The 15954-nt window shown below is 39.1% G+C and overlaps 1 protein-coding gene across 2 annotated transcripts in view; it reads right to left on the bottom strand.

Moving 5' to 3' along the window:
• The window catches only part of Pcsk2 (proprotein convertase subtilisin/kexin type 2), a 268460-nt gene that overhangs the window by 232709 nt on the left and 19797 nt on the right, over positions 1-15954 (bottom strand). For both annotated transcript variants that reach the window (XM_031372085.1, XM_031372086.1), the window contains exon 2: positions 3304-3408. In XM_031372085.1, coding sequence (XP_031227945.1) covers positions 3304-3408 — 105 coding nt within the window. The remainder of the gene's footprint in view (positions 1-3303; positions 3409-15954) is intronic.

The raw sequence follows: 15954 nt of genomic DNA, 5'->3' as shown, positions 1-15954 counted from the left end.
ACTTTCATTTTGCAATCTGTTGGTGTATACTTAGTAACCCTATGTTAGTTAGGATTACCAATGCAATGATAAAAACACCATGACCAAAACAACTCAGGAGGGAAAGGTGCATTTTGCTGAGGCTTCCATATCATTGTCCATCACTGAATGAAGTCAGGAAAGGAAATCAAACAGGGTGGAAACATGGAGGAAGCAGCTGACACAGCTAGATCTTCTGGGGGTACTTTCTCAACCGAGGCTCCCTCCTCTCTAATGACACTATACCAGTTGATATAAAACTAGTCCAGCACAAATCCCAAAGCTGCCACATGTCCAAACTACACATGCTTGCATTTTTGTTTAAGGTTTATGAAGTCTCAAGGTGAATTTTCACATAGCCAGCTTTGCAATGTTCCCCAATAATTTTTGTGTAAGAAGAGTGTCTGCCAATTCTGATCTCTGAAGATGCCTAACATTATATGACCGTAAGAATATCACATAGAAAAGATTGAGGCCTTAATGTAACATTAAGGAATATAACATTTTGGAATGAAGTAGTTGTAAATAGATTTTTTTTTAAAAAAATTTTTGTTAAAGATGTATGAGAATTTTATTCTCTATTTATTATCCCAAAATGAGTTTATTCAATTACAGTATTCAAGTTCTTTAACCTTACTAGGTTCCCTGATGACTTCTGTGGATCTTTATGGGAAGGGCAAATATTTACTTCTATCAGGTCCAGGCAGTTGGCCACCTGAATACTTAAAATTCATGATGAAAGAACAGATGCCCTTGTTAGTGGTAATAAGAAATGTTTTGAGAAGAAAGACAAATGAGTAGAATTACCAAGATGTGAACTCCTTCATTATTACCAACCAATCTCATTAGCTTCCCTTTTGTAAACATCACATGATACCAAGAACCATGATGCTAGGGAACATTTCAATAAGTGACCAAATGAACTAGTGACAGCTCAGTGACCCCACAGAAGCCCCCTCATCCAAACAATGGTCTTTTTTGATAACCAGTTCTTCAGTTCTGTTTTCAACCCAGGTTTAAAAGTACCTCTGTTTTAACTTCATTCCTTTTATGTGTTTTTGAGTATGTGGGACGACAATCCCTTTGTATTATTGAAGAACAAAACTAACAGGGCTTCTATATCATCATATAAGTAAAAGGAAAGTGAATTGCCATCATAAGTATGCCAGAGCATGGTAGACACTAGAGGAAACCAGTATCATAGTGTGTGGATAGTCTTTGCCTAGTTGGACCCGTTTTAGATTTACAAATGACACTAGTAAGATATCTCCTGAAGACAAGGCTCTGAAAGACAGTTCTTCACCTGGGTACTAGTGGTGACTTCTATAGCAGACTCAGCATTAGACAATTGGTCTTTACTGCAAAGACAATGATAAAATGGCTTCTCAGAATCTTTTCAGGCCATGTAGGAAGACCCGTGTTTAAGGAGTAAAACAAAATTGCTGGTGGCCTGTCATCTGGTGACTTGTGTAGGAGGCTTTACTTTCTAATTAAAACCCCAATCTTAAAAGTGATGAAATGTTCACCAGTTTCAGAAGAGTAAGTTTCAGGTTTACTCACTCAAAGGGGATCTTGTAAGAATACCTAAATCAAACATCTCACCCACTCACTGTTTTCCTCAAGAGTCATAAGAAGTAGTCTTAAGAGTCATGCACTTGACTTTGGTGTTACTTTGCCTCTTAGACCTTGCCTACAAGAAATTAGAATATCCCCAGTGGGATTAAGTGTTCTCTGAAGAGAAGGAACAGAACACTGGTGAGGAAAACCTCATGGCTAAGATCTAACATTTGGTTGGAGGAAAAGCAAATTCTAGCTGTCCAAGAGAGTAGAAAATAAGACCTGGAATCCAAGAGTCAGTTAAGAATTGGATATGGACATTAAGAACACCATTTGAGCTCTCTGTGCAGCTGATGGAGACCACATAGATTGACAACTGTTACAATTAAAAAACAATTCATCTTGGGGTGCCAAGTTCTAGTGGACACATCTATATCACAGCCTCTTCAGTTAAGACTCAGGGAACATCAAGAAAGAAGAGGTCAGAAAGATTATAAGAACCAGAGTACCAGGAAGTCTTCTGTCAGATTGTTGTCTCCTAGAAAGGACATGGAAGATATACCCATGAAACCTTAACAGTACAGTTGCCTAAGCAAGACCTGAACAAAAACAATACCAAGAGACATGGTTACATGGTAGAAGGAAATCTCATGGGGCTAACGCTCTAGATAAAGAATTACAGGCAGCTAAGAACTACTGAAGTCGGGGGAATCAATCATCCCCAGGAACCCATAATAGGTTATGCAACACTAAGTGATTATGCATATATATATATACATATATACATATATGTATATATGTATATATATATGACTTCAGGAATGATCTCATATATATTGGACTCAGTGGGTTATATTTCATGTTTTTAGGTATATGAGTATACTGTAGCTGTCTTCAGACACACCAGAAGAGGGCATCAGATCCTATTACATATGGTTTGAGCCACCATGTAGTTGCTAGGTGTTGAACTCAGGACCTCTAGAAGAGCAGTCAGTGCTCTTAACCACTGAGCCATCTCTCCAGCTCCTTATTTGAGTGTTTTTATAAAAATCTAACAATAATAAAAACAGAGGTCATGAATTTGAAAAGGAGCAAAAGGTGAAAGAGGCAAAGGGGATGGAATAGATTGAAGGGAGGAAAAGAAGGGAAAATTTTTATAATTATATTTTAATTAAAGTATCATTAAAACTAATAAAGAAAGCAGCTGAGGAATTAGCATCAGATGGGTCAGTAGAAGAACATACAGGGGAAGAAGAGTGAATAGGGTCTATGGCTGCTGCCATGTGTGGAGACAACCACTGTCTGTAGAGAGCTGGTCAATATCTATTATTTCTGTTTATTATATGAAACACAGAAACTTTTTCAGAGCATAAAGTTGCCAGTAAAACCTTCCATAAACAACGCAGTAAACAACTGTATGTCTTTTCATCCATCACAGACTAAATCATGCTCCCAGGCAATCTGCAATCTTGATGTAATTGTTCAAAACAAGACAGCGGAGCACCGGTGTTTTCTCCCCCATCCATATACACGTGGCCTATGGTTATTTACTATGCACAACACAGGAGCAGAGAGTCTAGAGCATCTGCCGATGATCCATTTCTTCTATCAAAATATACAAAAGCCCAGCATTTCAACAACGTCTCTGCCTGCTTTCTATATCCACTGGGTGAATTCTGGTGTGGCAGTAGAGGTCAAGAAGGATGCAGGTTTCTGGGCAGAACTTACCCTGGGGTCTCTCTCCAGCTGCCGCTTGTGGTGTAGGCTGCGTCTTCTTTTGGCCTTTGCAAGGCCATTGTGATAAAAGTGATATAGGCCTTCTGCAAAGGGGAGCTGTGGAAAGCCAAACAAACAGAAGGATGGTTAGTTTCTGGGTTGGCACCAGGATAAGGACATGTAAGGAGGAACTGTATGAGGATGCAGTTCAAGCCCCTATTGGAGTCCTAATCTGTCCTCTTGCTTTCCTCTCTTTGCTTATCTGGTACCCATTTTTTTCCCATTTCTTCAAACTCCCCTTATTTTTTCTTCTAGGTTGTAGCTTTTACAATCCCGTCTTCACACTCATACTCACATCAAAGTCTCTAAGCTCTTCTCTCAGACAAGCATTTATATGGTATGTGGGACCCAGTTGCCCCAGGGCTGTGTTGTGACAAAGTACTCTCTTGTATGTAGTCATGTCTTTTATCATCTAACAGGATGGCCTTGGACAAGTTGTTGCTCATTTCTAGGCCTGCCTTCCTTTCTTCCTTTCTCCCTCCCTCTCCCTCCCTCTCTCTCCCTCCCTCTCTTTCTCTTTCTCTTTTTTATATTTACATATATGCATGCATACACATTTATGTGTATACAGATGAAGACCCAACATTTCTAGAACTCTGTTCTTCCACATGCCTTCCTAAATTGTTTGCAGTACTTGCCCTGAACTATTAGCTTAGCTGAATACCTCACAATTAAGAAAATAATGTGCATATGTACACTTTTACAGGAGAGAGGGCACATGGTTTTCATGAGATTTTCAATGGGGCTCTCTTTTTAATGTGTTTCACTGTTCAGTGTATTTGATGCTGAAATGTCGATCTGTGTTCCAACCAAATGCTTGGAAGAAAAGGGAACATGATGTGAATGCTTTAAAAGAAGTTTTTCAAAATTAAATAGGGCCTATTTGAGAAATTTTAGATTAAGTAGGGTTTCAGCACGGCATAAATATTTCTTAAGCAACTGTCATCGTTATAAAAGGAACATAAGTATCAGGAAAATACAAACATAATGCACAAAAAGAACCAAAGTAAAAATAATCCACCTTTTCTTTTCTTTTTAGGCATAAGGGATGATCTTCTTTTCTCTTCTCTAAGGCAACCCAACCTCAAGAGCAAATTATTATTTTCTTAAATAAATCAGGTGATTTTGGTCACACACATCACACAGATTATGTATTATTATATAAAGTGAGTTTTTCATCAGCCTCTCACAAGCTATTACACACTCCAGTCTTGCCTCTGTTGGTAGCAGTTGCTATGATAGAAGAGACACCGTGAAGTACCCAACATCTCCATTGCTTATGTATGCTTAGATATTGCTTTCTCTCTTTCTTGTATAATAGTTTAAGATTCCACTGTGCTTTGGGACAGGGAGACCTTCAGAAATGAGGAGGCAATGTATGTGCAAAAGTGCACATACAACACTGGAAAATTGCCAAATGACCATTTCATAAGTCTGAAAATTAACAGGAAGCTTACAGTCTCCCAAGGAGCATTTAATCAAGCAGGGCAGTATTCTGCCAATAATAACCAAAAGACTTGTGGGTTTTTTTTAAACTTATCCTGTTTGTGCACTGATGCCAGATTCTTCAGTTTCTTTGAAAGCAGATTCCCAATCATTTCAATCATACTATCTGTGTAAAATAGCAACCTAACAGACACTGGAGGGTATGTCCAGGATTATAGTTACTCAAGAAGCCCCATTCCCAGATAACTGTAAGACATCCAGAAAGACCCATTTATAGGGCTAATGTTTATTATGTGTCTCAGACATTTGTTCATGGAGGAAGGTTTTATCTTTGGTGCATTTGAAGAAGGCCATCCAATGCAGTTTCTGAGGACTGCAGCTTCTTAGCTTAGCAATGTTAACTGTGGCCAATGAGCAACCTGTCCAAGAGCTTCAAATAAAGATAAGAAGATTGGGATATTTACAGGGATTTTACTAGTTACAATGTTTGTAGAGACTTAGAAGGTGAATTATTCCCATAACTAGAAAATACCTAAAAAGATCTCAAATGTTCGCTTCTGATTGATCCTGGAAGTCTATGGAAATAGGAAATGAAGGTCAAAACAGAATTACAAACTTCTGCCTGAGTATCAAAAGTGTATCCTAAGACATATTCAAAGCCTGCTAGCAAAGGATGAGAAAGCCTCATTGGTCACTCTCTTTAAAGAAATACCAGTCCAATCTTTAACTGACTACCAGGCTAAACAAGGAGAGATTCAATGGGTTCAGTAGAACACTCAAAAAGTCACAGATTTTGGGGGATTACTCTAGGGAACATAGTAAATAGAGAAACAAATAAATAAATGAACAGGACAACAGTAAAATCAAGAATATCAACATCAACACAAAGAGGCTGTGAGTCTCACTTCCGATTTCCTATGTAGCACTTCTTAAAATGTCAGTCTGCAGTAAAAGTATCATGAGGCATATAAAAATACAGGGACACAGGGTCCATACATGGGATGAGGGAAGGGTAAATAGGAACCCTCTGAGCAAGTCCAGGCATTGGACTCACCAGACCAAGACTTTTAAATCAGCCATTTAAATACATTCAAGCAGCTAAAAGGGACAACTTGTCTACAGCGTAACAGATAAGCTTGACAGTGATTGAGCATCAAGTGGACAATATGAACATGTAGAAATAAAAAAGGAGAAATTATGGGATAGAAAATATAATAATGGCTTGAAAAATATCCTTCGAGGACCTTAATAGCACATTTAGGTTGACAGAGATAATGAATAAATGCAATTACAGTCCAGTTGAGATGACCTACTTTGAGTAGTACACAAGAAATTAAGTAAAAACGAGCAAAACACTACCAAGCATACAATTTACTCATAGTAGACGTCTGTAAAGAAGAAGAGAGAAGTAGACAGGAAGCAGCAGTGCCTGAAAATCTCCATGATCTTGGGAATAGTGTTAATATTCTTATCTAAGAAGCACAGGATCAGAATAGGATAAAGTCAGAGATTTGCATATTATACAAGTGCAAGTGTGAAAATCACCTGAGCACTGAGCCAAAACTGTGTGCGAGATGCTCAGTAAGGTTCAAAACTGACTCTTTTTTTGGGGGGCGGGGCAGGGAGGGACCTCAGTAGTAGAGTGCTTGACTAGAATGTACAAAGCTTTGAGTTTATTCTCAGTGCTGAATACAGCCCTCCCCCCACCGAAATCAAAACACACAAAGCCACCTGACTGCCTACTGGAAGCCGTGAAGATGACAAGACAGCTGGATAGCTTATTCCTGATACCCAGAGACAATTCATTAACTAACAATTCTGTATCTGACAAAACTAATCTCCAAAAATAAAGAGCATTCATACAGTCCCCAGAAAAACAAGGTTCGAGACAGTTTCTCACTAGGAATCACTAACCTCAGCTAAAATGAAAGAGTTTCAGACATTTATGGGAATCCACGGGAAGAAATGAATACATGCAGTGCCGGCAAACACACAGGGAAGTAGAGAGGGCAGGGCTGACTCCTAGATGTTCCTGTCTTGAAGGTTCCCATCTGGTGACACTAGTAGAAGGTAGTGCAATTGACAGGATTTGAAGAGTAGCTGGAGAAATTAGCTCACTGCAGGACAATGGGAGTGGGTGTCATCCACCTCTGCTCTGTCCCCTGTCTCTTACATCTGGCCTCCTCCTCCACCCTGTGCTGATATTCTCACGGATTCACTCCCGTGTACTGAGGTCTCATGTATTTGCTATTGTGTGCTGATATTCTCACGGATTCACTCCCGTGTACTGAGGTCTCATGTATTTGCTATTGCAAGCTGATATTCTCACGGATTCACTCCTGTGTACTGAGGTCTCATGTATTTGCTATTGTGTGCTGATATTCTCACGGATTCGCTCCTGTGTACTGAGGTCTCATATATTTGCTATTGCAAGCTGATATTCTCACGGATTCACTCCTGTGTTCTGAGGTCTCATGTATTTGCTATTGCGTGCTGATATTCTCACGGATTCACTCCTGTGTTCTGAGGTCTCATGTATTTGCTATTGCGTGCTGATATTCTCACGGATTCGCTCCTGTGTACTGAGGTCTCATGTATTTGCTATTGCAAGCTGATATTCTCACGGATTCACTCCTGTGTACTGAGGTCTCATGTATTTGCTACTGTGTGCTGGTATTCTCATGGATTCACTCCTGTGTACTTGGTGTTGTCTTCTGACTTTAGAATCAACAATGGAAAGTTGACTAATACTGAGATTATAAATGAATTTTTGCATGTAACAGTCTCTTTTCTCAACCTTATTTAAATGATGAGTCTATAAATCAATAACTATAAAAGTATGTTTATTGGATTTTATAATGTATAATAAAATTTATATAACAAACAGCATAAAAATGGAGGAAGGGAACATAGCAAAGGTGAAGCCACGTTACTGTATACTGGTCATTGTGGCTTTAAATCTGAGACAGGTTATTTAATATATTATTTGTAATCTCCAAAGATCTAATTAAAACAAAAAAAATCACGAAATAGACATTGTACCTTAAGATGTTACAATGGATAACATTTTTTGTTTTTAATTCTCTTTTACTACCAACTACTTTGTAATTTTATATAATAGTCTATTATTATAAGAGAAGCATGGTACTTAAGATCATACCCTGGATAACATTTAACACAAAAAGCAAGTTATGAAAGAATCCAGAAACAAAGGTATATCAGATTGGTTTGGATGAGTGTGTCCCTAAGATTTCTAGGTTGGTTTTATTGGGAAGTGATAGATACTTTGGGATTAGAGATTGATAGAGGGTCCTTAGGTTGTTTGTGCAGTTCCCTGAAAAAGATCTCCAGTGCATTATTTGTTTCTCATGACTTGCAGTGTAGCCACTCGATCTGATGTTGGCTCTTAATACTGCCATATAGAGGTCATTTTTGTTTGTTTATTTGTTTTTTTCGAGACAGGGTTTCTCTGTGTAGTCCTGCCTGTCCTGGAACTCACTCTGTAGACCAGGCTGGCCTCGAACTCAGAAATCCGCCTTCCTCTGCCTCCAAGTGCTGGGATTAAAGGCGTGCACCACCACCGCCCGGCTAGAGGTCATTATTAATGAGTCCACTTGATTTAGAGCCTCGAACCTGAAGGTCCATGGGCAAAAGCAAACCTATTTTTACTTCATATGTAGCCAGTTTCTAGTGATACAAAACTGGATATATAGATATGTAGAAGAGAAATAGAAAAAAGTACATATGTAAATCTTATCAGTATTAAGTAAAAAGGTTCAAAATTTCGTTCAAAAGTTATAGTTGACAGAATTGATAAGAGAAACATACAACTTGTGACTGCATCATGTGCTATTCACTAGAAGCACATTTCAGATTCAATACATAGATAGGTTGAAAGTCAAAGAATATGAAAAATATATTATCTAAGCAATAGTAAAATAATAAGTCATGTATCAGACTAAGTCAATTTTAATACAAAATTTACTGATAGACACAAGGAATAATATTTTATGATGATAAAAATGAATCCATCTAATGACATGAAATTCTAAAAAGATATGTAATTAATCTACTAACAGAATCTCTAAAAGATGAAATAACACCTGGCAGAATTGCAGGAAGAAATGAAATAATTTGTCAATTACAGTTGATGTACAGTTTGGACCTGAATATCTCCTCATATCCTATGTGTTGAAGGCTTCATTAGCAGGGCCGTGCTGTTTAAAGGTAGTGGAATCTTCAAGAGGCAGCAATACTTAAGTTGCTGAGGGGCCCTTTCTTCTTTTTTCACTCGCTAGTTTGTAATGTAAGTAGGTCCTCTCTGTTGCCCTCTACACCATGATATGGGGGAAACTCATCACAGACTAGACCCTCTGATAATGTGAGCCAGTTTATGCCCTTTTACTCTATGGAATAATGATCTCAGGTATTTTGTTATAGTAGTAGAAAGGTGATGAACACAGTTAGAGACTCAAAAGACCTACTTGAATTATGACTGAAATGCTAGGCTGAAGAGCAAAGGGTATGCTGAAGATAAAAACAAAACTATAAACCAAGAAGGCTTAACAACTGCACAAAATATTCATCTACAAGTAGAAGAAAATATGGTCCTCTCAAATACATGTGAGACATTCTCTAGGACAGACCATATGTTAGGATGCTGAATGAGTGTCAATAAATTTAAAAAGATTGGAAACACAGAATATGCTTTCTGATCACACTTTATAATGATGTTAAAAAACAGTAAGTAAAGAAAATCATGTGATTCAACAATCTGCAAAAATTAATACTATATTGCTAAATTATCAACATGAAAGAAAAATTATAAAAGCTCTTGGGAAATACTTTGAGTTGAATAAAACAAAATAAGAATACATTCTGGATTTAGGCAAAGCAATGCCTAAAGGAATGTTTGTAGTTGTAAAATAACCATTAGAAAATGAAGGACTGAAGATGAAGCTCAATAGTTAGCATGGCTTCCCAGTTTGCTTGACACCATGGGATTACTTTCAGACTCTGGAACACCAGAAGGTGGATGGCAAGGAGGAGGGGGAGAAGGAGGACTAGGAAGAGGAGGAAGAGAAGGAAGAGGACAAAGAGAAAGATTTGGAACCAACATCCTAACTTTGCATCTGATGAAACTTGAATTAAGCAAATTGAGCCACACAACCGTAATCCTAGCAGGAGAGCTGGAGGCAGGCGGATCATAGGAGGAGCATGAGTTTCACCTAAGGTTGTGTATTTCAAAATCTACCCAAACCAGAGCAAGAACACAAATATCCATTTTCCATCTTCTCAACAACGCGAAATGCTAATTAACATTTAAATATTTGCCAACTTGATAGACACCAACTTATTTCAGTTTCTTTGTTCTAAATGTTTGAGTAATTTCCAAATGTTTATTCTCCATTTAGATTTCTTCTCTGTGAATTGTCTGAATTTCTAACCCTCAAACATGACCATAATAAAATAGCTATTGTTTTATACTACTAAACTTAGTTTTTTTTTTCTTAGCAGTTGATAACAGGAAAAAAATATCTAAACAAAAAAATGCCTTATTTCCTTGACCCTTAGGTTAACTTTGAAGTCTGTAACAAGTAGTTATCTGTCCATTTATGATGTCAGCCTTAGCAGCTCAGATAGGGGGCTCTGCTGGGATGTTCTTGAAAAGAGGACTGGGATCAGGTCTGTGGCTATAACTCCAGCTTCAAGAGCATACAGGGACTGGCATGCAAAAGAAAGTCTTAAGAACATGGTAGCTTTTGAGATTTAGTTCCTGTTCATTAAAAACCTGATTCTCTAGGGCATATTTAACATAAATATTTAATGTCCATTTTTCAGGCTCAATGGTTCTTGAATACATTTTCTACTTAACCCTACTCATGTGCTTGGGGTAATGTTAAGATTTGAGTTTTAAAAAGTGGACCGAGGGAAAGAAAGCATTGCCATAATGCCTCTGCCCACCCCAAATCATATGCCTCTTGACTACTCTTGGATGGCACAGACTTCAATTTATTTTTTTAATTTCCTATTAAGTAGGGCAATATAAATCTGAGAATTTTAGCACTAGAAAAGAACTTGGGGTTAAATACCAGTGAGCTTTGGAAAGATGAACTTTATTATTATTCTGAGTTTAGAAAAATTTGAATGGAGGCAAGGGGAAATTTTCCTTACAGTGGACTTGTGGAGGTGATGAAGGTAAACATCATTTAGAAAACAGCACATGAGTAAGTGTGGCTGGTGAGTATTACCAATGGATGACAGAGTTAATAGGGAGAATTACAGCAATAGGCAAATAAAAGAGACCTAGAGGATAGCACCTTAGACAAGTGACCTAAGTGAATTGCCCTGGGATGAGATGCTCTAGTCACATTCACATGCCTCAGCATCCACAGAAGGTCACCTTGCTCTCTGTGTAAATCTCTAGTGACAAATATTTGATCAGGTGGAAATGTCAGGCAAACTAGCCAAGAGTCTTTGAAGTCAAGTTCATCAAAGTCCAAGAACATTCCAAATTAGAGGAGACAAAGGAAACAAGGCAGTTAAATATGCATATTATAGATCCTGGGTTAGATCCTACATCAGAGAAAAGGACAATTGTAGGACAATTGGAGAATTTTGTAAAAATCTTAATAATTAGTGCCAATGCTTCCCTGCTGCTTTTACTAGCTGTACGGTGATTATGTAAGATGTCAGCATGGAGAAGGCTAGATTAGAGGCAGAACTAAAGGAACAGTTCTCACTGTTATTGTTTATTACTTGTTTTGTAAAAGAATGGTGATAAATATAAGTAGTGTCAAAATTTCCATTTCAACCACTTTAACGTATGCAGATTAATGCCATTAAGTACATTTCACTGTGTACCCAGTGTCAGCCTCCTGTTGTCAGAACCAGTTTACCACCCCCAAATAAAACTCTAAGCCAAGTGTGGTGGTGCAGGCCTATAGTCCCAGCAGTTTGAGAGACTGAAGAGGCCAACCTGGATTATATTGAGAAAACCTATTGCTAAGAGCAGCAGAACACATTGAAGGTGGAGCTCAGTGACAGACTACTAACATGTGGAAGGTTTTGGGCTGGATAGCCAGTATCATACACACACACACAGAGAGAGAGAGAGAGAGAGAGAGAGAGAGAGAGAGAGAGAGAGAGAGAGAGAGAGAGAGAGAGAGAGAGAGAGAGAGAGAGAGAGAGAGGGAGAGACAGAAACAGAGATCACAAACTAAAACATCAAAAAATCTATAATCATGTGATGGTCAGTATCATTTATTAACTTGGTAGGGTCATGATGACTTGGGAGATGAGCCTCTGGGCATGCCTGTGGGAGATGATCTTGATGACCTCAGCTGATGTGAGAAGACTGTCTTAACTTTGGGTTGGGCCATTCTCTGATAAGAGAATCCCAGAGTGCACGAAACCAAAGGGAATTGGAAAATACCATGCAGCCATCATTTTCCATCCATGCCTTGACTACAGCAATGTGGTGTGACCAGCTGCCTCAAGCTCCTACTGCCTTGCAATTCCTGTGCCCTTATGAACTACACTCCTGAAGAGTGAGTCAGGAAAAAACCCTGTCTTCCCTAAGTTGCATTTGCTAGGGTATATCAACACAGCAACAGGCAAAGTAACTGTGACAACCCATTAAACAATCTCCCTTCTCTCAGGCTTGCAACTTCTTACTTTCTGTCTCTGCAAGTATCTCTTGCCAGCAGAAGAATACAACAGTTGGCCTTTTATGCTTGGCTTATTTCACTTAAGCACAATGTCCTCAAGGCTCTTGTGTACTGAGCATGTGTCAGAGTTCCTTCTTTTTTTAACAGAGCTAGGGAATGGAGAAAGCAAGATCTCCAGAGCTTGCTGTACAGAGAGCCTAGCTGAACCAGCGAGCTCAGAGTGAGTGAAAGACCTTGTCTCAAAAATCAGGTGAAGAGTAGAGAGCAATAGAGGAAGACATTGGAGTTACACCCCCTCACATACAGTAATGGGTGTGTACACATAGACATAGCACACACACATATGCACGCACACACATTCACACGTGTGTGGATAGACATATGTATGCATCTGTGCAGAAGAACAAAAGAACACCACCACCACCACCGTCAGGTAAGGTGTGGGCTAGGGTGTTCTAAGAGTCCCTGCAGCATCCTTCCTAATTCTGCATCCCACTCATCTTTGTAAGCATGGCTGTGAATCTGTGAGACCTTGGGCTAGAATTCTTGGTAGAGTGGTTGAACTTATGTGTGTAGCCAGACTGTGAGTGACACTTCCTCTTTTGGGCCCTTGGGAACCATGATGTTGGTTTCTTTGTTAAGAGCTCTCTAAGCTGTGGAAAAAGATGGAGCTAATTGGCCTGATGAGGCTAAATTCAGAAACTCTAATGAGCTTCCTCTTGGGCAATGTATAAACAGATACATTGACCAATCACAAATTAATGGACCATTTATCTGCAGACATTGGTTACTTTGCTTCTTATCTTTGGAGTACAGACTCTAGATCTACTATCCTCTGATACAATCAGCTGTTTGAGAACACTGTGCATGCAGGAGCCCCATTGAGAAGGGAAGAGAAACACCGTGTGCCTCCCAATAGGGGAAGGCACTTTCCACCTATACATCTGAGTGAGTTGATGTTGATACTTGGATTCCTCCATATCTAAGAATAGTTTAGTATTACAAATAGCTGAGACATTAAAAACAGTGGTAGGTCCCCAAACACTCAGCTGAGTGTCCCAGTAGGAAATTTCTTATATTAGGCATCTCATACATGTTTAAATGGCTTTCTTTCTAGAAGCAAACACACATACACACACACACTCACAGACATACACTCAAACATATGCACACACAAATACACACTCACACAGACTCAGAACATGTCCTTGCACACACACATTGTTTTTGGTGCTATCACTTTTTTCTCTTAAGTTCAAATATGCATGATTCCAGAAGGAAGGAGAAAATGACTGGGAAGGGGTTTCAAAGCCAACCATCAGTTTGCAGACTCAGGCTGGGTACCAATATAATAATTCCACTAACTTTCAAAGAGTTAAGAATTCTCATTACATTACAGCATTTTATGAATCCCAGCAATGTTTCTCAGCATCTCTCTCCTTTCCTTCTTGCTTCACTTTCAACCCATGTACACTTCAAGCAGAGGCATTTATTTGAACCCACACACTTGCTTCTTCCAGGACCAGGGAAGAGAGGCAGCACATTCTGACTGGGGTAGGACCTGCCTCTCTTGAAGCCAGAGTTCTCTGCTTAGATAATGCATGGGTCCTCCAGAAAGACTGTGTTCTTTGCTCTGCCCCTAATGGTGTGCTTCTGTGTGTCTTCTTAGAAGTGACTGCTGTCATCTGGGATCCAGTGCTTTCCAAATGAAGGCTGGTCTGGCAGCCTTGCTGGCAGAAGCTGCTTTTCCTGATGGCCCCCTTGCATTTGCTGTCCCTGACATTCCCACCCCAACCCTCACTGCTTACTTTCTTGGCCTTTAGTTGGGTTTGACTGGGTGTCTAGTTTTGAGGGAAGCTCAGGAGTCAGTCTATGTCTGAACACTCTTAAAATTCTATCCTTGAGAAGCTACTGCCAGGATGTTTCAAGAATGAAACTGGGAGATGAAACAATACAGCCAGGATTGTAAAATGGCTCCACTGGTAACTATTTGTCAATTATGTTTAGGGGCTTGCATTTAACAAACAAGGATGGGACCTGCATTTTTCTGATAATTTGCAGAGATCACTCTAAGTTTTCCTTAGTTGTACAAAATGCTAAGGCAAGACATAATACCCTGCAGGAGAGATGCAGAAAAAGAATCAGTAGAGGTCATCAACTATCTATCTTCTATATCTCTGTCTGTCTGTCTATCCATCTACTCATCCATCTATCTGTCTATCTGATCATGACGATCTAGTCTTCCAATTTTATATTTTTGAACAATGATATCAGGATAAATTAAACATTAAGATATAAACATCAGTTTCAATGGGACAGAACAACAAAAAGCAGAGAGATGGTGGCGAGGGAAGAAGGGAAAAGAAGTTTATTGTGCATTAGCAGATGAGAACTGGAATTACACACAGCTTTGAAAGCTCTACTACCTTTCTTGTTGATACAGACAGACCCTTATAATGTATTCTTTTGAGTAAACCAAGTAGTATATGTAACAAAGGTATTCAGGAAAAAATGCATATCAAATGTTTACCTGCTAATGAAAATTGATATCAGGTATAATATTTCAGTTGATTTAATAGTCCTGTGTTTACTTCTCTATATTATTTCCTTCAGTGCCATTTGTGTGCTTGAAAAAGTTGACATGTACAATAAAGATATTTTTATTTTGAAAAATGAAAGCAAGTGGAGTTCATAGCATCCTACCACCAGGTCTTATGTTCACAGAAACCAAGATAGTAAAGATTTTACCATCTTGGCTGCCCATGAGAGCCTCTTTAGGGGTAGAAACTTTCAACTTTCAATTTGGGAGAATCCTGTGATGGTTGGTAGGCCTGGAGGCCATAGATGCCCAGGTAAGAAAAAACATCTGCTGTGCCTGGGTAGAACTGAGTGCAGCCATGTTATAGGAGGAGGGGATGCCAAGGCAGCAAAGACACAGAGCACAGAGGGCTGAAGAGCCAGGAGGTAAGAGGCTGGCCTGAAGAAACCACTAATCTCATTTCCAAAAGTCCTTTTCAATACTTGTATCCCAGTGGTGACTGAAGACCTCCCAGGGATACACATTTTAAGTCTGCCTGCACCCTTGTTATCACTAGGAAAAGGCCTCCCACCCCAGGTGCATGGTGAGGGTTTTGCTAGGGTGGATCAGTCATGATAGTGGCCAAATTTCAAGATTAAGAAAGCATTCTGGAGAATGTGGATCGTGTATGTAGGACAGAAATATGATTTGCTAACAGGAAAGTTTCAGGAAAAACTGGACTGAGAAATGATCTCAAGTTTGTGTGAATATTAGAGAAGCTATAGGGATTTTATAGCAACTTAATGCAGGGTGTGTGGGTGTCTGTGTGTGTCATTTAGATCACAAGGGCCTGGGTTTCTAGTTTACATCTGAGTTAAGAAAAGTGAAGTTCAATTTCCATAGGAACCGCCAAACTGATTTCCAGAGTGGTTGTATCAGTTTGCAATACCACCAGCAATGAAGTAATGT

Source organism: Mastomys coucha, unplaced genomic scaffold (assembly GCF_008632895.1).
Source record: "Mastomys coucha isolate ucsf_1 unplaced genomic scaffold, UCSF_Mcou_1 pScaffold15, whole genome shotgun sequence".
NCBI classification, from domain to species: domain Eukaryota; kingdom Metazoa; phylum Chordata; class Mammalia; order Rodentia; family Muridae; genus Mastomys; species Mastomys coucha.
The sequence above is the reverse complement of the archived record's forward strand: the minus strand, read 5'-3'. Positions and strand labels throughout refer to the sequence as shown.